The sequence below is a fragment of the Lissotriton helveticus genome, chromosome 2_1, assembly GCF_964261635.1.
Source record: "Lissotriton helveticus chromosome 2_1, aLisHel1.1, whole genome shotgun sequence".
Taxonomy (NCBI): Eukaryota; Metazoa; Chordata; class Amphibia; order Caudata; family Salamandridae; genus Lissotriton; species Lissotriton helveticus.
In genome coordinates, this window is record NC_136059.1 from 361,517,035 (window position 1) to 361,543,328 (window position 26,294).

Below are 26,294 nucleotides of genomic sequence, written 5' to 3' on the forward strand. Positions count from 1 at the left end.
ATGCCAGTCGGGAATGTGTGGACATGGAAATGGCCTTGTGTAATCTCACCATTAGCCCATTGTACCCCGCTATGTTTAAAATGCCCAACCTTCATTGGGCAATCTGTTTCGCCTTGTACATTTTTCTGGTTTTTTCTTGTTATTGTCTGTGGGTGAAGAAAATGTAGGACGCTCAATAGAGGACCCTCGTGTTATAGGTAAATCGTATTCAATTTTTACGGTGAAACTTGAAACAATTTTATAGATTTTTCTATTATGTTAATTGCTGCAGTGATTCATGCATCCTACCACTTGAGAAAAGTTGCACCGTTTGAAAAGGGGAGAGTGCTCATTGTTTCGGTGCGTATATTTTCAAACTACAATGAGTCAGATTCGTTGCCTTTGCATTCCTGAAACCTTTTATGGCACCAGCATTACAAGATATTATTTTCTGCCTTAATCAAGATATAATTCACACACATGAGGGCTCCCCATTTACTGGCTATGTATATTGTCTCCACAAATGAAAAGTACACAGAATATGAGCAGCTGCCAGGGTATTTCAACATCTCCTGATATTCTTAAAAGTGTAAACTGTGGTATTGCATTGTACCAGTACTTTGAAGTGCTGCCACTCTCCTAAAAGTGTTATTCCAGTACTGGGAACCGCTAGTACACATATTGCACTGGTACTGAGAAGTGCTGATACATTTATTGCACCAGTAACTGGAAGGTTTAGAACCATCCCATTAAAAGTATTGCACTCGTGCTGTTATACTCTCCCATTAAAAGCGTTGCACCCCTCCTGAGAAGCGCTGGTACTCTCCCATTAAAAGTATTGCACCCCTACTAAGAAGGACAGGTACATTCCCATTAAAAGTATTACACCCAAGCTAAAAAGCGCTGGTTCTCTCCCATTAAAAGTATTACATTCATGCTGAGAAGCGCTGGTTCTCTACCATTAAAATGTAAGTATTAATTTTTTTTTTTTTAAAAGCCATTGTTATTTATAATATCAATACATCTAACTCACGTAAATACAACACATATTGCATTAGAAATGCTATAGGTGTCACATTTGCGAAAGTTATAACTATTGGCATTGTAAATGACAAAGCTTTTAATTTCCCTATTTTCAAAACCAACACATAAATAAAAAATTGTCATTTACAATACCAATAGCTCAAACTTTCCTAATGCGAGACCTATTGCATTGCAAATGCTTGTTTTTATTGTTTTGCATCTTGACTTTATTCCTGTTTTGCTACTACATACATACTTTACACATTGCCTTAAGTTGAGCCTGTCTGTCCTACACCATATCTACCTGGGGTTTGAGCTCTAGTTATTTTAGTATCTTTAATGGTTTATCCTGACCCCTTCCATGTGGTTACTCCTTGAGGTGGGTAGTCCCCATTCCCCAATTAATAGTCCAATTTCCTAATCTAATAAATTGACTTGCCGACCAATTCAGCTTATTTATTTTATGTATTTATTTATAAAGTTTGATATCTCTCAGTGACAGTTTCAGTCGAGCGGGATGTATGTGACTCAAGTTAAATTGCTAAAAATTATTTGCACACCTACAGAATCTCTTGTACAGACGGTGATATGTTCAACTTGAAATACCTAGGCAAAACTATGTACCATAGTTCGAGGCAACGTAGCTCCACGACCAATCCAATCCGCAGTTGCAAGTGTAAACATGTAAAAAATAAACATTCTGACTTTGAAGCCTAATATGATGAAATTCCGTTTTTTACATTAACATTTTGGAATATTGATTGTGAATAGCTTTTAAAATGTTAGCAGCTAAGTTTATGTGATTGTGTAGTACTCTAGGTGCCACATTTAGAGGAGAACGTTAGCAGTACCATCGCCCCTCAAAGGTTTTTCAGTTAGAATATTTGTGTTAGGAGAAGAATAACTTCTGAGTTAGTTTTGTCAGTCAAAAGCTATTTCGCTGTTCTAACTCTGCTGGGGTTGTCACTGATTTAACTGTGAATTGGTAGTTAACCTGCTCTAACTTAAGAAGAAAAGCACTCTTTGCCCAACAAATATCTTGTGTGGAACATGGCACAAAGTGAATGGGAAGGAGGAATATGGATACTGAGAGAGTATGGCCTCACTAGAGGACAATTTGAAGTGCACACACATAATGCAGACATTTTGCTGCCAACATTATCCAGAAATATCACTGCTGGATTTGCCATTGTCTTTACACTGGCATAAGTATTTAAATATAACAGATTTTCCTCTGCTAGCACTGTGGATGTGCAAAATCAATCAACTGTTGAAATACCCACACACTAACCTGCGTAAAGCAAAATATAAATGATGTACCTTGGTTTTGTAACAGATTTAAGCAACTCTTGACGATATCACCTAACTGCATATTGACCCCAGATTTTTCAACTTCTTCTGAATTCTACTTTTGCTGGTATTAGGACTTGACTCTGTGCACTGTAAAGCTACTGTTCAGTGGCACAGCTTGTGTGCCCTTTCCCTAAAATGGTAGTAGTAAAATTGCTTTCACCCAATTTGCATGTTTAACTTTCCTGTAAGGCCATAGTAGATGGTGCAGAAAATGCACCAATAGCACAAGCGTTAAATGCATAAGTGGGTTCCAGTATATTTACACGACCTACAAACATGAAAAATATATATGGCTGCAATGAGCACTCCTGTGCTCTGCCTGGACTGTAATTTAAAGGCACTGCAGTATTACCTTGCATAGAGACGTGCTTTATCATATAGGAGAACCTGTTTAGGCCGAGCATTCGAGACCTCTTGTATATACTTTAGTATATACTTATATGTGTATGTATTTTGTGGGCTCTGGGGATCAGCCCTAGTGTGAGACGTTAGCCTGGCATATGATGTCCACTAGTTCTAGGGGGCACCTTGCACCAGTCTAATCGACCCTTATTGATGGTGGTTGTAAAGTCAACCTTACAGAGAGCTATCCTAGGGGTAGCACTGATGAGCAGTCTTCAGGCTAAGACTTCAGAGAGCGAATTAAGGGAGTGTTACCAATTATAATCCCGTGAGTACCAAATGAAAGCAGACCACACAAGGTATATATCAAATAGATTTGTATTTATTCTAAACACAACCCCTCTGCACTCTTTATGAGGTCAGAGGTAAAAGTACAATACAAGTTACCTAATTAGCATACGATAAGTTGCACAGTATACGTTTTGCCCTAGGGGCCTCACAAACCATATACTAAAATAGTGGTATAAGAACCACGTGAGAATTAGAAAGCAGGCCTGGGGCCTGTGGAATCGCTGGGGCTACTCTAAACAACCAAAGGTTATGATGTAGGAGGCCCACGGGAGACGCGTGCAATGTCTAAACACAGCTCCGGGTTGTCATTGACTTTCTATGGAAAAAGAACAAGTTACAAATTTACAATTTAAGGTCACTTCTAAATAAACTACGATGGAACCCTTTTGGACTTAGACACTAGGAGGGCCAATACCCTTGAAACTACCAGAGTACTCGTGTTACCTCACCCACGGAACCCGGGTGCATAGGTCTCTTTTGGTGTCGGGGTTTTGTCGTCGATTTCAATGGAGATCTGCAAAGAAGTGCTGCAGGCGAACAGAGGAAAAGTGTCCGGGTGGATCCAAGGGTGGATCGAAGATCTGTAGAACCTGAAAGCAGAAGGGACAGAGTCTGGGTCACTTGCCAGTGACCAGGGCGGCGATAGGAAGATTCCATCAATGTTGATGATTTCAGGAGAGAAGGTGAAGCTTGTCTCTTCAGCCACAAGGACCAGGAGGCGTCGACGACGACCAGGAGCTGGATTCGAGCTGTCCCACGTAGGATCTAGTTGACTGCAGTGTCGGTATCCGGATTGGACTCAATAAGCCTTGGCAAACGCAACTCACTCACGAAGTCGAGATGGGCTTCGGTGCAGACCAGCAAGGTCTGAGGAACTTCTCCTTTGCAGGGAAGTTGGAGCAAGCCTGGAGCAACCAGGAAAGCAAGTTAGATTCAAAGAAAAGTCTTCGGGGGGCTCACTAGCCAACGGGCAAGGAACTGCGAAGACACGTCGAGCTGAAATGCAAAAGCGGGGCCCCCGGGACACTCGTGGAGTGGGGGCCACTGAGCTTCGGTGCAAATGGTGCTCGGGTCTGGGGCTTCAAGTACCCCAATGCACAACTTTGAGATACCTCGTGAAGTAGGTGCAGCTTGCAAAATGCAGGATGTCCAGGAGTGCCGGTCCCACGTCTCTCGTGTCCGCCACAGGTCTCAGCTTTGCTGTGAGCGATGGTCGGGGTCAGAGATGTCTGGAAGTCCATGTCCTGTGTCGCAGATTCTTCGGGATCCGGCGGGAGCCTCGAAAATGCAGACTGGCAAAGTTGCTGTTGGGGCCTGTTTGAACAGGGAGGTCACTCCTTGACCAAAAGGGAGATATCTTCCGTCTTCCAGTCGAAATGGAATGTCGAAGGTCCAGGATATATGTTTCAGAGTTTCGTCCAGGGTAATCTAAAGTCCTAGGCACTGGGTTCCTATACTTATACTAAGTTTAGGGGCTGGACTACCTTTAAGGTCCCTCCTTTGGGTGGACCTGGGAAGGGAGTGGTTACACCCCTTTCCCTTTGTCCAGTTTCGTACCAGAGCTGGGGCAGAGTGCCCCAGCAACCGGTTTGAACTGGGAAGTGCTTGGAGCACCTTGTGTGCCCCAGGCAGTGTCTGGAAAGCATTCCCTGAATGCAGCCCTCCCTGCCCCAATACACTAAAGCCTGTCTGGGGAGGTGCCAGCACCTCCCTGGACAGGAAACCTATTGTCCAGGCCTCCCCTGCTGGAGTTTCGTCCATCAGCAGGAGGGCAGACTCGTGTCTGTGGCAGCAGCATCCATTTTGTGATGCTGAGGCTCTGTTTAATTTTAACCGGGTAAACCAGTACTATGTCTTCTCCCTCTAGAAGGGTAGAATGCTACCCCCGCCGCCAGAACTGGTGGGTGGGGGTTAGTATTCCAAAGTGTTTGACACCTTACACGACATGTTTCGATAAAACCAAACCAAAGTTAGCATTAACCGCTAGGATTATAATGCACTTAAAAGTATATGGTATGGCTATATCATAGAACAGCTATAAGGAGATGGTTCCGAAAGCTGCAGAGGGGCTCAGCTCATGCTAGGGCACCCTCTCACATAAAACCAAGCACTCCAGGATTGTTAAGGCCTGCCATAGGAGTGACTTATAGGTGCATATGGGTCTATATGTATATATAGATATAGGTATACTATATCCAAGTAAGGGGTGATTACACCACCTTACCCAGGCTGTGTGAACAGACCTGTGGTGTCAGTTTGGAGGGCAAACAAGGGGTGGCACAATACATGCTGCAGCCCCTGGTAGGCCTATTGTGCACCTATGCACTGGGTACCTATGGTACACTATACAGGGGCTCACAAGGGTGACCCAGTAACCAATCTGGTATGTACCTAAAGTGCATGGTATCAATTTAGAGAGAGAACAGCTAGGCTGTGGGCCTGATTAGCAGGCCCACAGCCAGACTAAAGTCGAAAAACCAGAGAATCACAGAAAAAAGTGGGGGTAACCATAGGAAGCAAACCCTACTCTCCTACACCTAGGACTTTGTCTGCTTCTGTTTTTGGACTTTTTTCTGTTCAACTGCCTCTATTTAACTGTTTTAATAATGCTTTCTGCTTAGGGAGTTTCTTTTAAAAAAAAAAATTCTGCCAACTGCCTCTGTTTAACTTTCTTGATAGAAAATGACCAGCAGAGGTCAATAAAATACCAGAATCACAAAAGCATTTTCGAGATTCCAGGCCATAGAAATTGTCTTCCATGAGCAACTGTAGGACAATAATATTTTTTTACAAATTTGTATTTTCAGTGATATGACTACCGAAGGCCCTGATTTTATATCAAAAACAGAGCTTTGGACTATATCATTTCCAGCTGAAAAGCAATATTTCTCTCCACGTGTTCCCGTACCCGGCGTGTCACGCAGTTTGGTGCTTATTTTCCCTCCATGTTAAAGAACAGTAGATGTTTCAGCACCCAGGCTAAAGTGCTGCATAGCTAAATACCTTTAAGGTCCCAAAGGCGAGACCAATTGCATTGCAAATGCTTGTTTTATATGTACGATCACAAAAAGTCTGCCTTAAAATCCTTAAATCTAAACGTTCATGGCATATTCCAAACAGAACATTAAGGTCAACCGGGTCTAAACTAGTGCTAACCTCCCCTTTTAAGAAAACTAACTGGGGAGGCAGAGGCTTTGTTCACTGTGCCGCCAAGGCATGGAATGAACTCCCGTTCCAATTCAGAAATTCCCCAGATTTTATTTCTATCCGGAAGGGCTTGAACACATGTTTTTTTTCATACCTCAGGTAACCGGTGTTTAGCGCCAGGACACTCTAGGGTAACCGTGCGCTCTATAAGCATAAATAACATAACAATCCCACAAGGTCGGGTGCCTAGTATATAAAACTGTAGAACACTATATATTTTAAAAGTGTTAAATCACAGTCACTGAAGACTCGCAAACTTAAGAGGGATGGTGGCCTGTTGGGGCCCTCAGACCACTATTTTTATAAATCCAACTGTGTGATTGATTGATTTTTTTGAAATGCAGACCTTTGAAATGCAGACCTCAAAGGAAATGTGACGGTCTTAAAAAATAAATGCTTACTTTTGCCTTTTATTTGTTTAAGAGGTGGCAGTGGTCCTCTTAACTGCTGCGACTCTTCAACAAACGTTTATTTTGTTTTATTTCACAGGAGATGGCTCAAGAGAGCCCCTTTCCTTTTCTGAATGCATTCCCTCCTCCTTTGGAGTGTCAGTCAAATATCATTGATTTGTGACCAGATACCAATCAGAAAATGTTGATGCCCAAGATACTGTTTCAATATTTGGAAGGGTCGTCTACAACATATCCCTTCCACTGAATCAGCATTCATTCAGAATTCCATTTTAGGAGTCAGAAAAACTTCTCCAACTCCTAAAATGGAATTAGAACATAAGAAAAGGCATTTTTCTAGTCGCTAACGTTGAATTAGAGGTTTTGTAATTGTTAAAGTGCTTTGTACATCTGGCCCATAATTAGGAATGGATTATACAATTTGCCCAATCACTGTGCACAGGATCAATCTTGAAACGACTTTAACCCCCACCTCCTCTGAACTTTCCTGGACCCAGGAAGACCCCACCTGAAAAAGAAGGCCCTTCTTGAAGAAAGAAGATTACTGTCTGTTGCTGATTTCAAGGGCTCCTTCTGCCACACCATGATGGAACAGCTCTACAATGGCCAAGTGTTTGACCTCCTGTTTGCCTGCTTTAGGGACACAAAAAGTAGGAATCTTTACTACAAGATGTCCCAGCTTACCACAGCAGAGTGGCCCCGCAGTACACTTGGTGAGGCAGAGTCCTGGTGCCTATAAATTTGCCCTGATTTCCATTTTTGAAGAACCGAGACAAGGTACTAGCTTGCCCAGGGAAGTTGCAACTAAGATAGTCATGAAAACCTTGCAGCGGCTACAAAATCCAGGTTTATCTTGCACTGAGCTTTTAGTGCCAAATCCAACGGCTTCAACTTGAACTTGACCAAGAGGGACTCTTGCCGATCTCCGCTTTGGACTTTGTCCCGCTGGAAGACTTTGACTTTCATTTTAGAGACTAAGCATGAAGGTATAAACTTTGACCAGGACAACCTGCTTGGTGTATGTGATGTCCACATCAATGCTTATCTCCAGTTCCATTTTTGTAAATGGTTTGGGAATTTGTTGTGTTGTCCGTACTAAAACGTTTGGTACTGGTTGTACTTGACACCCATTTCTCTGAGGATTGCCTGCTGCTTGTGCCATAGCTACCAGGAGTTGAGCGAAGATTCTCTCTGATCCTGTGCTTTAAGCTAACCAGATTATATTTATTAGTTTGTTAGAGGTCACCCCTCCCAAGTGAATAACACACTTTCTAACATATATAGGTTGGAATCTGCAGGATTAAAAAGAATATAGCGAGCCTAAAACAGTTTAAGTCCAGAATTTAGCACTTACATGAATAGAATTTAGTGTTATAGTTTATTTCTATTTTGTGTCTGTATATTCTTGCATGTTAGCCTAAATGGTTGGGTCCCTGTTTCTAGTTGTAAAGAACCAATTAAGGTTATCACATCCTACAGCCATGTAGCAAAAGTTCTCATGTGTCAACTAAAGGCAGATGAAAGGATTCAAGATCTATTTTCTGTAGAAGCACTAGCCTTTGCATTGGATCAGGACCCACCCTTCTTTTGATCCTGTACAGAATTGAAATTCTATGTTATATTAATGCCATCTTGTGAAAAACTGAGTTATTGGACACTGACTGCCTCTTAAAGCTTGCATTAACTTTAAATTTGCCTGCACTATCCAAAGGTTATAGATGCTGGCCTTGCGTCTTATGTCCGAGACAGACTCCACTTAGTTGGCAGCGAAAGATCCAAAAGAGGAAAAACCAACCACCTTCTTGAAATCTCTGAACTAAAGAAAAGTAAAACCACCAACTAAGGTTTCTTTTACCTGGCCTCCAGACTTTGGAACTCCATCCTTGATGCCCTCCGAAAGAATTCAAACCTCATTTCATTTAAGGTAGACCTCAAGACAGATCTATTTACCTACGAAAAACAGAGGGAAACAGGAAATGGGATCTTAGAGGCATATTCGAAATTGGGAATGTCTTGAGGTACGGGACCCTGATACCATTCCCAGAACTGATATGGCAGGAAGCCAACTTCTCCGCTACATGAAGTTGAAACATGTACCGAGTCGCTACATGGATAGATTGTGTCATAGCAGAGAAAACACCATTAGAGATGAGTCTTGGGTGCTCCCTTCAACAAACATGCTGTGTCTCAGACCTATGCCACATTACTTAATACCTTACTGAAGTGGGAACGTGACCTGGGGAGGCTTGAGGAGGATGATTGGTGAGAAGCCTGTGGCTACCCACGGGAGGTGAGAGTAGTGCGCACTTTCACTGTGAGCGCATCCCTGTGTGTGGGCGCACCATAGGTTCTAAAAAGACTCCGAATTGATTGTTATTTAATGTTCTTTTATTTCATCAAATGTAATTAGATATTTAATTCATATCCGATTCATTATTATTTCCTTACACATTATTCATGTTCAGAATTTATTTTCCAACGCTCCGATGAATTTCGGGCTCCATAGCCCTTTCTCCAGGAGCACTATAAGCAGAAATAAACAATATATCCCGCATAACTGATCAATTCAAACTATTAAAGCAGATGTACATAACTCGGTGTAACATGTAAGCCATGCATATGTGAACCATGTGTTGTGCTTGTCAAAAAATGCGGATCGCAAAAAAAGTGAAGCCGACGTGGTTTTCGTGAACATAAAATGCATGAAGAGGTGATCTATAGTTAATCTCATACTTTCGAAAACTCAGGCGTGATGAGTTTTTAGAGTTCTAAAAGAAAAACGAAATCATAAGGATACCGTGCTTCCCTCAGTACACAATTGTGACGGAGGTTATAATAAATAGCAAAATGCTACTTACATAAGAAACGCGTCGCGTTTTCTAGGCAGTTAAGGAAATCCTATCAAAGGAAACTTCCATTCATGAAAAAACAAGAGGAACACAACAACTAGGACTCGAGAGCAAACTGGAAAAGAACCATAAGAAAATAGTTCCTCGGATAAATATCCCTGAAACTATTGGCACTGAACGAGTAAAATAGAAGGAAAATGTTGAAAGCCAAATAAAAACAATAGGAAGTCTCTTTATAGTATGAATTCTGTACCAGGATCTAAAGAAAATATATGCTGATATTCAGGACCAAAAATATAGTCTTATAAAACCAAACTCATTATATAGGAGTGCGACTTGCGTTTTCATTGAGCAATCTCTGCCCAAGGCTGCTCAGAAGTGCCAGTTCTGCTGTTTGCCTATGATGATTAAGCAGGCATCTCTAGTTGTTTTGCTTTCAGGATTACTCAGAACCAGTAAGGTTTGTAAGTTTCTGACACAGGAATCACATATGATCAGGTCACCTAAAAGAACTGAACAAAGGCCACATCAGGATTCCACCACTGCCAGTTTACTAGAAACTTAAGATGAGCAGTTTCCTTTTCGATACATAAGATCGTTCCAAGTACCTTCATCATAGAGCAGAAGTTCTTCAGCAGGTAAACAACGTCTCCTAGCAGATTTGATCATACTGTGCCTAGATATTTGTCTGGAGATTGGCAAATTCCAATCCTGGTGTAAAGTTAAATCAAGATATTGCCCATCACAAGCTAAACCTCTACCAAGAAACCAAAAGATTCTCTCCTAGATCAGGGTTCTCCAAAGTCTGTTCTGGTGGGCAGGATCCTTGCTAGATTTTTAAGATACCTTCATTTATCTAAATGAAGATATTCTAAAAATCTGGCATGGATCCAGGACTGACTTCGGAGAACCCTGTCCTAGACTATCCAATGCATTCATCATGTGTCTGTCGTCTACTCTGTTTGGCACAGAGGCAATCCCTTAATGACTTCCATTGATTGTTCCTGTCATTGTGTCAGGTAACTGTTCTGCTGTCCAATTTCACACTTCCTACCATCCACACAGTATCACATGCTCATAGGCCTCCTCCCTGTTCCAGACAATTCATTATTCAATGGAGTTTACTCCTTACTGAAAAGGTATACATTATACTTTTTCTTACCTCTGAAACCACAGTCAACATTAAAATTAATTTGAAAATGTTTTTACTTATGTGAACTAAAGATTGGAATTTGAATTCATTGGCTTGCACCATTAATACATGTGCCTGAAATCTTGTACAGGCCAAACACAATTATCAGTGTACTTTATTAAATTACACATCACTTTGAACGAAGGATATAACATTCATCATCCTTATCTCATAACAGGACATGCTTTTAACTGGCGCAGACTTTATGTACCGTTTACTGTTAACCTATAGTGTTTCTGCATGAATTTTGATTCTCCTTCTACTGGCACAGTAGTGTGCTATCCTCCTGTCAAAGCAGTCACACAGTTGCATAGGCTAAGCACTTGTATGTGCACAGTATGTTGCCAAACGGTGGGAGGAGATACTTACTTTTTAAATAAACTGTTAAAAGAAAGACATGAGTAGCTATATGTATCTTGTACGGAATATGTGAATACATGTGGAAGTTTAGAATCCATATTTTTGCATTCATTGTTAAAGAAGTTAACCCGATAGTTTGTATTTTAAAATTAATCAATTTCTTTGTGTTTTGTTTAAGGTAAGAAAGCCCGGACATTTGATTTGGAAGCTATGTTTGAGCAAACTCGTAGGACTGCAATAGAAAGAAGTAGAAAAGCTTTTGGTAAGAACCCTTTTTACTTTTTTGCGCAATGTTAGTTTTTATCTACTGACAAACACAATGTAAGTAATATGTGTATCTATGCAAGTAGGGATTTCATCTCAGGTATAGAATTTCCATCAAATAACAATACAAACCAGGGTTGCATCCATTCTAAAGCATTTGTGTATTAACTGTGGTCTACTGAGATTTTCTGGTCAGTCATTTTGCACAAAATCAGAAAAAGGAGCCCATGTAGTGTGTGTGATATTTCTTTAGTGCATAATCTGTTGTATGCTTCTATCGCAAGCTTGCTTCATACTAAATTCCAGAATTAATTTCTTGGGAATATGTTGCAGATTCTATCAAAGTTATTCCACATATGAAACATTGATCCCTTTTGCAAGATCTGATCAAGCTCATCTGTTCCATCTACAATTCAGAATTTGGTCTCGTTTCTGGAATTGTTTTGCTATTTTGATTCTTCCATGCACACACCCTTGTCCTCGAAATATTGCATGTAGGTGGAAGCCGGAACAATTGGAACTATTGCTAGCCACATGCAAAGGTCCATATTAGTGATGAAACAAATATAGTGCTATTTTTACTATTAAAAAAGATAACCAGCAACATGATGGCATGTCTGGGCAGGTTGATAGCTTAACTGCATGAGTGCACCTTTTTATGTATTGTATTGTAGTCTTTATATAGCACTTACCCCACCCCACCTCATCTTCTCGCATGGGACACTGAAGCACGTGCCTACATGGTCAGTAATCTATGCCATGTAGGGTGTGTGGTTGGACGATTGTCTTTTATATGTGATCCTAGGTGGGAAGGGTTTTTATGTCTTAGGTGACAACCACCGAGGTATGGTTACTATGTTCTAGGACGCAGCGATTAGCAGTGTGGTGGTAAATTTGACCTTTTCTGTAGGACCTTTTATGTTATTTCTTATGATCATCGTCTACTTAGCTAGTTATAACACTGGGTTGTCCACCCTAAAATATTGCTTGCGGTTTTGGTCCTGAGCTGCCATGGTTGGAGAGGAGAAAAGGTGGAGAGATTGTCTAGGATGGCTTTTGTTACTACTATCCCATATCTGAGGGTTATTGTGAGATGTAGAGAAGCTGTCATAGTGTATAGTTATTTGTGTCCTGCAGTGGTAAACTAGGTCAAAGTCCTTCAATTGACCAGCAATATGTGACAGATCTCTTCAGTTATTTTATGCCTGTTCATTTAGTCATGGCTGGTTATTTGGCTGACACATTACTGATGATGGACAAGCACCATAGTAGCTGTCTGTGACGGGGGAAGGAGGAATGGGCAGGAGACGTGTTCGCGTTAGAGAAGGATTTATTGCAGTGTACAGATAATCAGTGCAAGTTTTCCTTGAGTGCGCCACCCGGCGCGGGGATCTGCTGCGACTAGTCCGGCGGATCTTCGGTTTGGCAGTTGGGGCTCCTCCGGGGCCGGGAGTCGTCTACGTCCGTGGTGCCTCTCGGGTAACAAGGAAAAACATAGAAGGAAAGTGTCAGGAGGTGTCCGGGTAAGAGCGTAGTGAAGGGGAAAGGGAGTGAGGAAGTCACCGGTGTGCAACACTCGGGGCGTCCGGTCAGTGAAGGGTATAAGTGCTCAGGAGAAGGGTACACCGGGACGGGGGAAACCAGTTCACTCGGTCGATCCACCCTTTTTCCCAACCCAGCCCGCAATCCTGCTCCGTACCTGCGCAAGCCAGACACCTCCCCGGGTGTGTGGCTGGGCGGCTCGTGGGGACGGTGGCCTCCTGGCGTTATCTCTGTCGGTGGTACGGCTACCCTTCTCCTCTCTTCCTCTGATCTTCCTCTCCCGCTTCGCTCCTCTTCCGTCTCGCCTCTCCAACTCTCCCGGTGAACAAGCACCCCGTATCTCCGCTTAGTTCCGTATTTGACGCTGCTGTGTCTGTGGACGGCCCCGCCCACTCATCATGCGTCTCCCAGTTAAAGGGCCAGGACATCCCTTCCTCCTCCGAAACTCCGATAGGTGATTCCGCAGAGGGTAATTCGGTCTGAAATGACGAGAAGAAAGGGAGGGGATGATATGAGTCCCCCGTTAGGGCCCCGTCACCCAAGTCCTGTTTGGCCTGCGGTGTCACCCCGTTACACACCTCCCCCCCTGGACGCTCCCGATCGGGGAGGGGATGGCGCGATAGGTAATCGGCGCCTGTGTTCTCGGAGCCCTTCCGGTGATGCACAGAGAAGGAGTAAGGTTGCAGGGACAGGAACCACCTCATCACTCTGGCATTATTGGATTTGGTACGGGCCATCCAGAGCAACGGGGCATGGTCCGTGTAGAGAGTAAACAGGTGTCCCTCAAGGTAATATGCCAGTTTCTCCACCGCCCACTTTATCGCCAGACACTCCTTCTCTATGGTGGGATACTTGAGCTCCCTAGGGAATAGTTTGCTACTTATGTAAAGGATAGGGTGGTCCAACCCATCCTCCAGAACCTGTGAAAGAACCGCCCCAATCCCGTAATCAGAGGCATCGGTATGTAATGAGAACAGCCTTGTAAAGTCGGGGGAGGAAAGGACCGGGGTGGACGTGATTAGGTGCTTCAAGGTGTGGAAAGCATTTTGCATGGCCTCTGTGGATTGTATGTTTGTAGAGGATTTTCCTGTACTTCGGAGAGCGTTCGTGAGGGGGGCAGCTAGGTGTGCAAACTGGGGAATGAATCGTCTGTAGCAACCCACAAGGCCCAAAAACGCCCTCATTTCCCGTTTAGTACCAGGGAAGGGGGTATCTGCAATAGCTCGGACCTTTTCGATTTGTGGCTCGATGAGCCCATGTCCCAACACATAACCGAGATATTTCACTTTTTGGTAGGCCACCTGAGATTTCTTCGAGTTGATCTTTAGGCCAGCTTGCTCCAAAGCCCTGAACATGGCATGCAGGTGGGTTAGGTGAGTACTCTAGTCCGGACTGTAGGTGACGATGTCATCGAGATAAGCGGAGGCGAATCCCGTCAAGTCTTTCAATACCGTATTCATCAATCGCTGAAAGGTGGCAGGATCCCCGTGAAGGCCGAAAGGGAGGACGGTGACCTCATAATGACCATCATCAGTGGAAAAAGCGGTCTTCTTACGATCGTCCTCCCTTAGGGGCACCTGCCAGTAGCCCTTTGTCAAGTCTAGGGTCGTTATATACTTGGCATCTCCGAGTTTTTCGATGAGCTCGTCCACACGGGGTATCGGGTAGGCATCAAAATTGGAGATCTCATTTAAAGCTCGGAAGTCCATACAGAAACGTCGGGTCCCATCCGGTTTCGGGATCATCACTATGGGACTGGACCAGTTGCTCTTCGAAGGACGTATGACACCTAGGGCCAACATGTCCTGTATTTCTTTCGATGTCCTTTCTTCGTGCCTCTGGTACCCGATATGGTCTTATCTTTATCACTTTGCCTGGGGGGGTCTCAATGCAATGTTCGGCAAGGGAGGTCTTTCCAGGTAGGTTCGAAAACAGGGTTTCGTACTGTCCCAGCGTCTCATGTAGCTCCCTGGTCATTTATTCCTCCAGCTCATCGTTGATAACCAACTGATCGAGGGTGGACGTGGACGTCAACCCCGGGGAGCGTGATGCCAGGTTCACTCCTGCGGGAAGAGAGCCGTGCCACTTTTTCAACAGATTGATGTGATATATCTGGGTCTTGGTGGGATTAATCTGTAGTTTGTAACTGGTTCGTCCGACAGCAGCCAACACCCTGTATGGTCCGACCCACTCCGCTTTAAACTTCTGTGTAGATGAGGGGAGAAGTACTAGGGCCCAATCGTCCTCTTTCAATTGTCTTCACTTCTTTCCTTTGTCATAGGCGTTTTTTTTGTCTACTCTGGCTCTTATGAAGGTTGGTGTAGGCGAGGTCCCGCAGTTTTCCCAGTTTGGCTTTCAAGTTCTGAGCATATTCTAGCGTCTTCATTGTCTCCTCGGGTATTTCCTGCTCCCATGCCTCTCGAGTCATCTCTAATAAAGAGCGTGGCTGTTGTCCGTATAGCAGTTCGAAAGAAGAGACCCCGAGGCTGCTCTGGGTCTGCCCTCTTATTACGTATAAGGCTAATGGTAGTAACTGATCCCAATTCGATCCGCTGACTTCCAACATTTTTCTGAGGGGAAATTTCAGAGTCCTATTGTACCGTTCTACCAGGCCGTCGGTTTGCGGATGGTAGACCGAGGTACGTATCTGATGGATATACCAGGCTGCTACACACTTCCTTCATAAGCCGTGAGACAAAAGGTGTCCCTTGATCCGTCAGGATCTCTTTGGAGAATCCAACCCGACTGAACAGTTCAATCATTTTGTCTGCAACTTGTTTGGTGGTGGTCGCCGTTAGCGGGAAAGCCTCCGGGAATCGCGTGGCGTAGCCTACCACTACTAAGACGTGCTGGTACCCCTTTTTGGTTTTGGGCAGGGGCCCTATGAGATCCATCCCGACCCTCTCGAATGGCTTTCCAATGATCGGCAGGGGCTGCAGTGGAACGGCAGGGGGCTTCGTCATGTTTTTCTTTTGGCACACTTCACATTCCCGACAGTATACCAAAGTGTCTTTGTAGATGCCGGGCCAATAGAAGTGCCGGAGGATGTTCTGGGTGGTCTTTTCTGCCCCGGTATGTCCGGCCACCAAGTGGCTGTGAGAAAAGAACAAGACTTGGTCCCGAAAGGACACTGGCACCAGGAGTTGCGAAGGGTCGTCTTTTTGGCCTTCTCTATACAACAGATCGTTAAAGATGAAGAAGCGGGGATATGTGGTTGGGACTTTCCCCTGATCGTGATGTGCTTGTTCCCATGCGTTGAAGAGGGTATGATCGTTGGCCTGGGCAAACCTAAAACTCCGGTCCAGCACCCAGGATTCCGGAGAGACAAACGCGGGGAGAGGGTCTCGGAGAATCTTTGCCAGAGCAGGAGAAAGGGGTCTCTGGTCAAGGCTTCTACGGAACATGTGTAGGAAATCGGGGTTATCCGTTCCTATGATGAGGTCCTCGGGGAGGGACGATAGAACACCTACTCGTATAACATGGGGCTGTAACGGGACCTTAGCCACTGGGTAGGGTTTTATATCGCCATGTACACAACGTATGCTCACTGATTCTCTGGGTAGATACTGTGATTGAGCTACATGCTGGGACTGGATTACTGACTGACGACAGCCTGAGTCTAGGAGGGCATATTTGAAGGACCCGTTTACCCTTACACTTACACGGAAGGGGTTCCCCATTTCAGCAGAATAGAGGACCGCTTTTGGGAGGTATCCACCCTCCATGGGTTCGTCTTGTTGTTTTCGGCGGGGGCACAGTCGGGCTATGTGTCCCCAATTTCCACAGTCAAAACATTGGGGCCCCGTTGGTCCAGGGGGTTCAGGTCTCCAGTGGCGAGGCCGGGGAGGATCCGGAGCGCGAGGAGGGCGTCTCTCTGGTTTAGGAGCCGGTCGCGTAGATCTGTCAATTTCCCAAGTGGGGGTTTTAGGTTGTGCTTGGGAAAAGGTGGCGGCCATCTCAATAGCCTGAGCTGTTGTTAGGTTGTGATGTTGTCGCAACCGGCGTTGGGTGGCATATGGTAGGGCCTCAAGATACTGTTCTAAGTATATACGGTCCATTATATCTCCCTTGGCACTGGTAGTAGGGGTAAGCCACTTGTCGGCGGCCATCTTCAGTCTTACAAAGAGAGTCTTGGGGTTCTCCCCAGATACCCCTTTCTTTGCGAAATCTCAGGCGGTAGGCTTCCGCATCTAAGCCTAAATGGTCCAATATTATACGCTTCACTTCAGCGTAGGGGGTATCCCCGGTGGGGTTGGCCACTTGGTAGGCCGCCTGAGCTTCACCAACTAAGAGAGGGGCCAGAAAGAAAGGCCATTTGCTGATGGGCCAGCCACAGGCCCGTGCCGCCCTCTCAAAATTGAGAATAAAGGAGTCCGGGTCTTCTCCGGGCTGGTACTTCTGTAAGGCTACTCCCGCAGACCCGTGGGGTATGATTCTTTCTTCACTGCTCCCCCGCACGGGGGCTTCCGTCCAAGTTTTCGGGCGATCGGTATTCTGGGCCGATAGGGCCTTCTTCAGTATCTCCCGGTCGGCCTGTGCGGAGTTAAGCTGCTGTTCAACAACCCACTCGAGGCGTTCTTGTCCTTTTATTAGCTGTTGTACCACGGTTTCCATCTCTTCTATACAGATGGGTGCAATGCCCGCATTCTCCACCACTGTGACGGGGGAAGGAGGAATGGGCAGGAGACGTGTTCGCGTTATAGAAGGCTTTATTGCAGCGTACAGATAATCAGTGCAAGTTTTCCTTGACTGCGTCACCCGGCGCGGGGATCTGCTGCGACTAGTCCGGCGGATCTTCGGTTTGGCAGTCTCGGTCCTTCGGAATCCCTCGGGGCTCCTCCGGGGCCGGGAGTCGTCTACGTCCGTGGTGCCTCTCGTGTAACAAGGAAAAACATAGAAGGAAAGTGTCAGGAGGTGTCCGGGTAAGAGCGTAGTGAAGGGGAAAGGGAGTGAGGAAGTCACCGGTGTGCAACACTCGGGGCGTCCGGTCAGTGAAGGGTATAAGTGCTCAGGAGAAGGGTACACCGGGACGGGGGAAACCAGTTCACTCGGTCGATCCACCATTTTTCCCAACCCAGCCCGCAATCCTGCTCCGTACTCCGTACCAGCGCAAGCCACACACCTCCCCCGGGTGTGTGGCTGGGCGGCTCGTTGGGATGGTGGCCTCCTGGCGTTATCTCCGTCGGTGGTGCGGCTACCCTTCTTCTCCTCTCTTCCTCCTCTCTTCCTCTCCCCTCTCGCTTCACTCCTCTTCCGTCTCGCCTCTCCAACTTCCAACTCTCCCGGTGAACAAGCACCCCGTCTCTCTGCTTACTTCCGTATTTGATACTTCCGTGTCCGTGGACGGCCCGCCCACTCCTCATGCGTCTCCCAGTTAAAGGGCCAGTAGATCCCTTCCTCCTCCGAAACTCCGATAGGTGTTTCCGCAGAGGGTAGTTCGGTCTGAAATGACGAGAAGAAAGGGAGGGGGTGATATGAGTCCCCCGTTAGGGCCCTGTCACCCAAGTCCTGTTTGGCCCGCGGTGTCACCCCGTTACACTGTCGTATCTGAGAGGGGGTAAGTCACAGTCTGCTGTCGACCGTTGAGTGTTATGGTATTAGTATTAGTGTGGGCCAGAAATGTTATATATGAATTGACATAACTATATAATACCCAGCTGTTTACCTCCATATAGTAAGTAGTTTGCTGGTTGGCTTGTTCCCTTTCTGTTGATTGAAAGCTGAAGACTAAACTTATAGGAGCAAGTGTATGTTCGGGTGCTATGCCTAGGATGTGGGATGATGTATTTATCTTGAAAAATACTTATGTTTTCAAATGTCTTCTGAAGTGTATATGCTCTTGGATGCTTTGAATGTTGCCCGTTAGTGAGTTCCAAAGCTTGGTGGCTTGTGCTGAGACATCAGCGAGCGCAATCAATCAATCAATCAGAGTACTTGTAGAGTGCTCTGCTTACCCGTGAGGGTCTCAAGGAGCTGAATGGGAGGGGGGGCGGGGGGTGCTGCTACTGCTTGAAGAGCCAGGTCTTGAGGAGTCTTCTGAAGGCGAGTAGGTCTTGGGTCTGCCGTATGTGGGTAGGGAGGGTGTTCCAGGTCTTGGCGGCGAGGTAGGAGAAGTATCTGCAGCTGGAGGTCGTTCGTTGGATGCGGGAACAGCGGCGAGGGCGAGGCTGGCGGAGCGGAGCTGGCGGGTGGGGGTGCAGAAGCCGAGTCTGCTGTTTTAAGGTAGGCTGGTCCGGGGTTGTGCTGTGCTTTGCGTGCGTGGGTGAGGAGCTTAAAGGTGATCCACTTGTCGACGGGGAGCCAGTGTAGGTCTCTCAGGTGGGGGGTGATGTGGCTGCGGCGGGGGACGTTGACGATCAGTCGGGCGGAGGCGTTTTGGATGCGTTGTAGTGGTCGTAGGTGTTTGTCTGGGATTCCTGCGTAGAGTGCGTTGCCGTAGTTCAGTCTGCTGCTGACGAGGGCCTGTGTCACCGTTCTTCTTGTTTTGGTCGGGATCCACTTGTAGATCCTGCGGCGCATGCGGAGGGTGTTGTAGCAGGAGGAGGAGACAGCGTTGACCTGCTTAGCCATGGAGAGGGAGGAGTCCAGGATGAATCCTAGGTTGCGTGCATGGTCGGTGGGTGTTGGTGCTGTTCCCAGTGTGGTCGGCCACCAGGAGTCGTCCCAGGCTGAGGGGGTGGGTCTGAGGATGAGTACCTCCGTCTTGTACGAGTTCAGCTTCAGACGGTTGCTCCTCATCCAGTCGGCGACGGCCTTCATTCCCTCGTGGAGATTGGTTTTTGCGGTGTGTGGGTCCTTGGTGAGGGAGAGGAGGAGCTGGATGTCATCGGCGTAGGAGATTATGTTTTTTTTTTTTTAAACTCTTTATTCGTGACTGTAACAAGGTGTTATACATTACATTCCAACAGTATACTGTATATCAGTCTTTTCCATTTTCATCACCGGTAACATTTGTACTATATCTTTTCACAGCATGTGATGTCTGTCTTACAATTCTCCGGATGGTTTCCAGGCACAGCCTTGAGATATCCTATGCATGGCTTACATAAGTTGCTAAACTCCAACTCCCCTCCCTCCCCTCGTCTCCTGGACCTTCTCCTGCATACACTCTACATGACGGGTCTGGGTGCATCTGGCTATCCAGAGAGTAGTGTAGTGCGTAGGCCTGGCTTACCCCTCTTGCCTTGTGGTCGCGCTCTTGTGTCTTGGCCATCCCCCTCTATGTGTGAGTAGTCACTCCGCCGGGTCCTGTGAAATGGTCAGATCCATCTCTTCTATGTCTATCAGCATTAAATCCCAGTCTTGTGCTATAGGGTATTTGCGTAGCCCCTTTTCCTCCTCCCCCCGCTGCGCCGCAGATTCAGCTTTGCCCCATTTCAACAAATCAGATCGCCATGTTTCTGCCTGCGGGGACCTGGGCGATTTCCATCTCATGGTGAGTGCCCTGAGCGCCAACAAGAGTGCCAGGTCCATAAATTTCAGTTGTGCCTTACATGTTTTGGGTCGTTTCCTGTTTCCTATCAGACAGGGTGACGCCCCCTCAGGGGGCGTAGGAGATTATGTTGAGGTCGTGATGGCAGACCACTTGTGGGAGGGGGGCCATGTAGATATTGAACAGCGTCGGGCTGAGGGATGAGCCCTGGGGGACGCCGCAGATGAGGTCGATGGCTTTGGATCGGAAGGGTGGGAGGCGGACGCTCTGGGTTCTGCCGGAGAGGAAGGATGTGGTCCAGTCAAGGGCCCTCTCTTGGATTCCGGCTTCTAGGAGGCGTGTCTTTAGAGTGCGATGGCAGACCGTGTCGAAGGCGGCCGACAGGTCCAGGAGGATATGGATTTCTTATGGCACGATAAGATGATATAAGGTGCAAGCCTGGAGTGTAGTGTCCTGTTATTTGGATTGCTTGAATTTTACTTGTAGGTATAGTGGTCCTTCTCCTTTGGAGGCTCTGTGGACAATGAAGGGTGCCTTAAATATTGTCCTATTGTAGTTCATATTCTTGGGAAAAAAGTTTACAGGGGATGATTGCTTGTCCCAGTTTCCTCTGCTAGTTGTGAATGTGGGAAATTTAGGATGCCATCACATTAGGGACAGGATGCACACCTCGTTCTCATTTTAAGCATAACTGTTCAGTTTTATTCATTGAATGCGTGCAGATTGAGTATAGTGCCATGCCCACACAGCACTGAGATAAACTACAAAAATGAAAGGGAGCGTGCTCTCGCCCCCAAAACAATCGCACATCTAATGATGCCATTGTGGCAATAATGTGTTCATTCATGATATTGAAAAATTATCAGTGTACTCCTTGTATTCCATAGTTTCTCATTACTTTTTCAGATTTTAGTTCAAATCCACACACGGAGTGTTCATGCCATTTCCCAAACTTCTAATGTTCTGACTGTGTCCATCCAGACCTCTTGAAAGAACATGACTGGAGCATAATTCATTTCAGGCAGCGTTTATTCCAAAACAAACCCAATGCATTTCGTGCATCATTGCACTTCTTCAGGGGTCACTGTAATTAATCATAGAAAAACGCAATTACCAATTGTTAACTCCACTATGATTTGCTATCTCATGAATCTATGCCAATAGTTAAAATACACCATTGTGTTGTACCAAATTGAATATTTCATTAGTAAAATTTACATTGTACTGGTAAAACGACAAATTTCACATTTGGCCACTGCTTCCCATTCAGTATCTACGTTCCCCCATCTGCACATAACATCTCTGTATTCCCTATTTGGCAACCTGCGACCTTCCCTATTTATTAACAGTATACCGCCGGTTTTTAACCTTGTATTTTCACCTCCTTCCCACCATCTATTTGCTTAACTAACAATTTAGTCCGTACATGCCGTATACTGATGAAAACCTTCTATTCTCGCTGCTGCTTCCGGTACCTCGTTTACACGTCCCACAATCCCTCTCTTACTTAACCTGTGTTTCTAAGCACCCCATTGGCCCACTGATTCAAATCTGCCCCCATCCCCGTGTTCCACTTCATTATTCAGGTGCATTTTCTGTTAAAAAACTCTGTTGCCGGGGGAGGAGCCTAGCTCGCGACCGAGATGGCCGCGTTTTAGCTCGGCTCCGTTCAACCACCTGTTTTCTTCGAGTATCCTGTATTTCTCCTGCCCCGGGAAGCCCTCCTTGCGGTGTTTCGGTACTGCGGGCACTTTGCGGACACTTACCCGTTGCTCCGGTGATCCTGGCTGCTGTCGATCCTGTGCGGTGGTCCCGCTCGGAGCCTTCAGGGCGGACTGGCTTGGACCTCCTTGCAGCGACGGGACGTGACGGAGCGCGATGGTCGGCCCTTGCTGGCGCTGTGGACCTGGTTGCGGAGGCTGATGTGCGAATGGGCCGGCTGTGCCCGTTGGCGGACCCGACTGACCTGGGCCTCGGGGTGCGGACGCTGCCTCCTGCGGGAGAGCCCCCTCATTTGACTGGCTTGGTCCCCCCTTTGTTCCCCGGCCCGGCCATTTTGTATTTTCCGCCCGGGCTCGGAGAACGGGGCCGGCGGCACGAGGGGGCCGCCGAACATCCTTCTTCTGATGGGTCTCCTTCCTGCCTTGGGGCGCCCCGCCGCAGTTCGGCTGACCTCCTTTTGCTTTGGCGTTGCTCCGGCCGGGGCCCCCGACGACCGAGGGCTTGCTGGGCTCCTAAGATGGCGGCCGACCCTGGGAGTCTCTGCCAGGCCTGGGCGAGCACTGGGGGCCCGCCACACGGCCCGGATGTCGGATCTTGTGAAGGGTTTCCTGCACTTCAAGTTGTCCTGGATGCACTATACTCCTGGCGGACCTCCGTGGCTGCGCCTGTTTCCCCTGTGGAGGCGGACCCACTTTTCGATTTCTGCGGGCCCCCATCGTTGGAATTTGCCTCCTTGTTGCAGGGTACGGCTGGTGTGCTCCTGGTCTCTGTGCCTCCGGCGGAGGCCGCAACCTTGGATTGTAGACTCTCCGACGCCCTTCGTCGTCCTGCTTTGTTGCCTCGGCCGCCGGTCTGCGGCCCGTCTGCATCCTGTCCAGGCCTCGATGATCCTTTCTGTTTCTCATCGCGTCGGATCCCGGGCCGGGGCGCCTGTGCCGACCCAGCTGGGCTTGCCTCGTTGGACTTGTCCATAGAACTGTGCCTGCGGTGCGAAGGTTGTACCGTCACTTTTTTCTGTCCTCCGTACTTTCTTTCACGTTTCTCCTCAGGACTGCCGCTGGATTTACTCCTGAACCCTGTGTCCCTCGTCGTTTGGACCTTGTTTGTTTGGATGGTTACAACCTTGGACAAAAGCGGACAGGGCTGAAATGACTTATTATATGCGGTAGTCTTGTTTATTGATCTATGACCGACATGTGCTGTTGTGATGTTGCGTAACTTCGTGGGTCTCCTGAAACTTATCCTGATATCGTTTAACTTCCCGTGGGCTCTGCCTCTCTTCCCTTTTCACAGGTGGTGGGATGGTTGCGGATAAATACTGTTTTTTTGCCCTCTCCCGTGTGTAATGTTCCTTCCTTTCCCTGGCCCTTCTTTTTGCCTTTGTTTCTACCTTGTTTCTTTCTCCTATATTTCGGGTTCTATTTAGGGCGACAGGCACGCTGCTGGGGGGTTGGCCGTAGCCTTCTGCAGGGGTGTAGGGTGGGCTTGTGGGGTGGGTGGGGGGGTCTGTTGCTGTTTTTGGGGGATCTTTTTCCTCCTTTCTTCTCCCTTTTTGGTTCTATGGCCCTTGTGTATCCCTTCTTTCGGGGCTCTGTCTCGTCGTCTGTCCCCCTGGTGTCTTTCTGGGGTATTTTTCGGTATCACGATGATTCTGATTTGCTGGGTGTGTTTTCAGTTTTTAATGTCTATTTTGTACCGGGTTATTGTTTTCCTGTTTCGTCGCCCGGGGGCGGATGTTTGGATAAGAGTCCCTTCCTTTCCTTCTTCCCCCTTCCTTTCCCCCCCCCCCCCTTAGGCGGGGTTCTTTTCTTTTATTGGGGGTCCGTTTCGTATTGTTCTTGTATTTGGGTCCTTTTCTGTGCTGTTCGGTGGGACAGGTGGTAGCTGCGGTGGGCGGGCATTGGACGATGTGTGCGGTGGCCTTTCCTCATGTCTCTTGTTTTGACCGGTGCTTATTGGTATGCCTATTTCGTATTTGTTTCTCCTGTGTTTTTTACGATCATTGTATTGCTGCCCGCCGCGGCCCCACCCCTTTGGTATGTTTCTCGGCCCGCCATACTCCTGTACTCCCTAACCCGTCCTTAAAATTACGAAAACTACCTTTCTCATTCTTATCTCCTGTGCTTGCTCTGAGATGCTTGTTATTTCTCCTGTTTCTTTGCCTTTGTATACTGTGATATTCTGTGCATTGCTCCTGACACTCGGCTCTGTGGTGGCCAGCCCGGTGGGTTGTAGGCCCGTATTTGTGAGCTCTTTCTGTACAATAAAGGTTTTAAAAAAAAAACAAAAAAAAAAAAAAAACTCTGTTGCCCATGATGCAATTCGATTAGGCTCAACCGGCATATGTGAATAACATTACTGTGATCCGATAGTAGATCACAATGTGGAACCGCGTATTTAACATGAATTTTTGACTTTCGTTCCATAATTATTCCAAAATCATTTCTAAGCGTTTTAAACACTGTCTATAATGAACCACGATGTTAATCCTTGTGTGTGGACTCATGCGTTATTTCCAGTCTCTGTCTCTTAATCCTTCTTTTCCGGCGGGTGCAATCCTGATGCAGGGCATCAATTACATAACATCACATTAGGGACAGGATGCACACCTCGTTCTCATTTTAAGCATAACTGTTCAGTTTTATTCATTGAATGCGTGCAGATTGAGTATAGTGCCATGCACACACAGCACTGAGATAAACTACAAAAATGAAAGGGAGCGTGCTCTCGCCCCCAAAACAATCGCACAGCTAATGATGCCATCGTGGCAATAATGTGTTCATTCATGATATTGAAAAATTATCAGTGTACTCCTTGTATTCCATAGTTTCTCATTACTTTTTCAGATTTTAGTTCAAATCCACACACGGAGTGTTCATGCCATTTCCCAAACTTCTAATGTTCTGACTGTGTCCATCCAGACCTCTTGAAAGAACATGACTGGAGCATAATTCATTTCAGGCAGCGTTTATTCCAAAACAAACCCAATGCATTTCGTGCATCATTGCACTTCTTCAGGGGTCACTGTAATTAATCATAGAAAAACGCAATTACCAATTGTTAACTTCACTATGATTTGCTATCTCATGAATCTATGCCAATAGTTAAAATACACCATTGTGTTGTACCAAATTGAATATTTCATTAGTAAAATTTACATTGTACTGGTTAAACGACAAATTTCACATTGGGCCACTGCTTCCCATTCAGTATCTACGTTCCCCCATCTGCACATAACATCTCTGTATTCCGTAAAGTGTAAATCTGTACCAGATACACAAGGGTGTTCCCAACAATTGAGGGCTCCTCAAAGCTCCTGTTGGGCTGTGTAATTAAGTGAACTATCACGGCAGATGAGATAAACTTCTCTTTCCTGGACCCTCTTACAAGCTTTTTATTTACCTAGAATAATGCTTGTTGATTCCGTAAATTATTTTAACTTACCCTCCCTTTCCTGCCACTTTTTAGTGAAGGTCTTGCGGTTTGTATTTAGTACGGCTGTAGATTGTCTATCTTTGAGGCCTCGGGCAGAGCTGCCCCACAGCCAGTTGAAACTTTCAAACATATGGTGCTTCTGCTCTATCAGATGTTTCATGTCATTTGTTTCTGTTGTCAAATACAATTCTGAAGCTTTACTGCCAGCGATATTGTATTTTTTTAGATATTGTTTTTTCTGTGAATAGATGATTTTGCTTCACTAAAGTTGTGGCTACCACATTCTGCTATAAAGAGCACTCGAATTCTTGAAATTGTATTTGGTCTTACTACTCTCCTAACTCATTCCTTTATCTTAGTTATGAAATTTGCCTAGGGCATCTTTAGGTCCTTTTATGTCTCCTGGTATTGACATTTTCAGAGAAACATGACAAGCAATACAACCCCATCCCCCACCCTAACACCCATGCGGTGCCCTCTAGGAAATTCATTAGCATCAATTCACAGTTTATTTCAGCTTGTCAGTAGACACAACTGTCTGCACGAACACCTGTACTGGGAGTATGTGTGAAGCTGTTTGTCTTCTAGAACATGTTCCATCCCTTATGTCTTTAGTAAGGGAGGGGGGGAACTCCAAAAGTCTACGTCATATCCCTGAAAAACTCTACTCTGAGCCCTGTAGATTAAGAACTATTTTCCCCATGAGTAATATATACCATACTTCATAATACTAATCTAAAAAATATTTTTATTTATTATAGAGTGAAGGATAAACCCCAAAATAGCCTTTTGGATCTTTAGAAAAATCTTTAAAATCTGCTGGGTGTCTTACT

At 46.1% G+C, this 26,294-nt stretch overlaps 1 protein-coding gene across 1 annotated transcript in view; it reads left to right on the plus strand.

Moving 5' to 3' along the window:
• The window catches only part of WDR70 (WD repeat domain 70), a 1,775,496-nt gene that overhangs the window by 47,810 nt on the left and 1,701,392 nt on the right, over positions 1 to 26,294 (plus strand). The window contains exon 2 of the mRNA XM_078674977.1: positions 11,245 to 11,328. Within this exon, the coding sequence (XP_078531103.1) occupies positions 11,245 to 11,328 (84 nt within the window). The remainder of the gene's footprint in view (positions 1 to 11,244; positions 11,329 to 26,294) is intronic.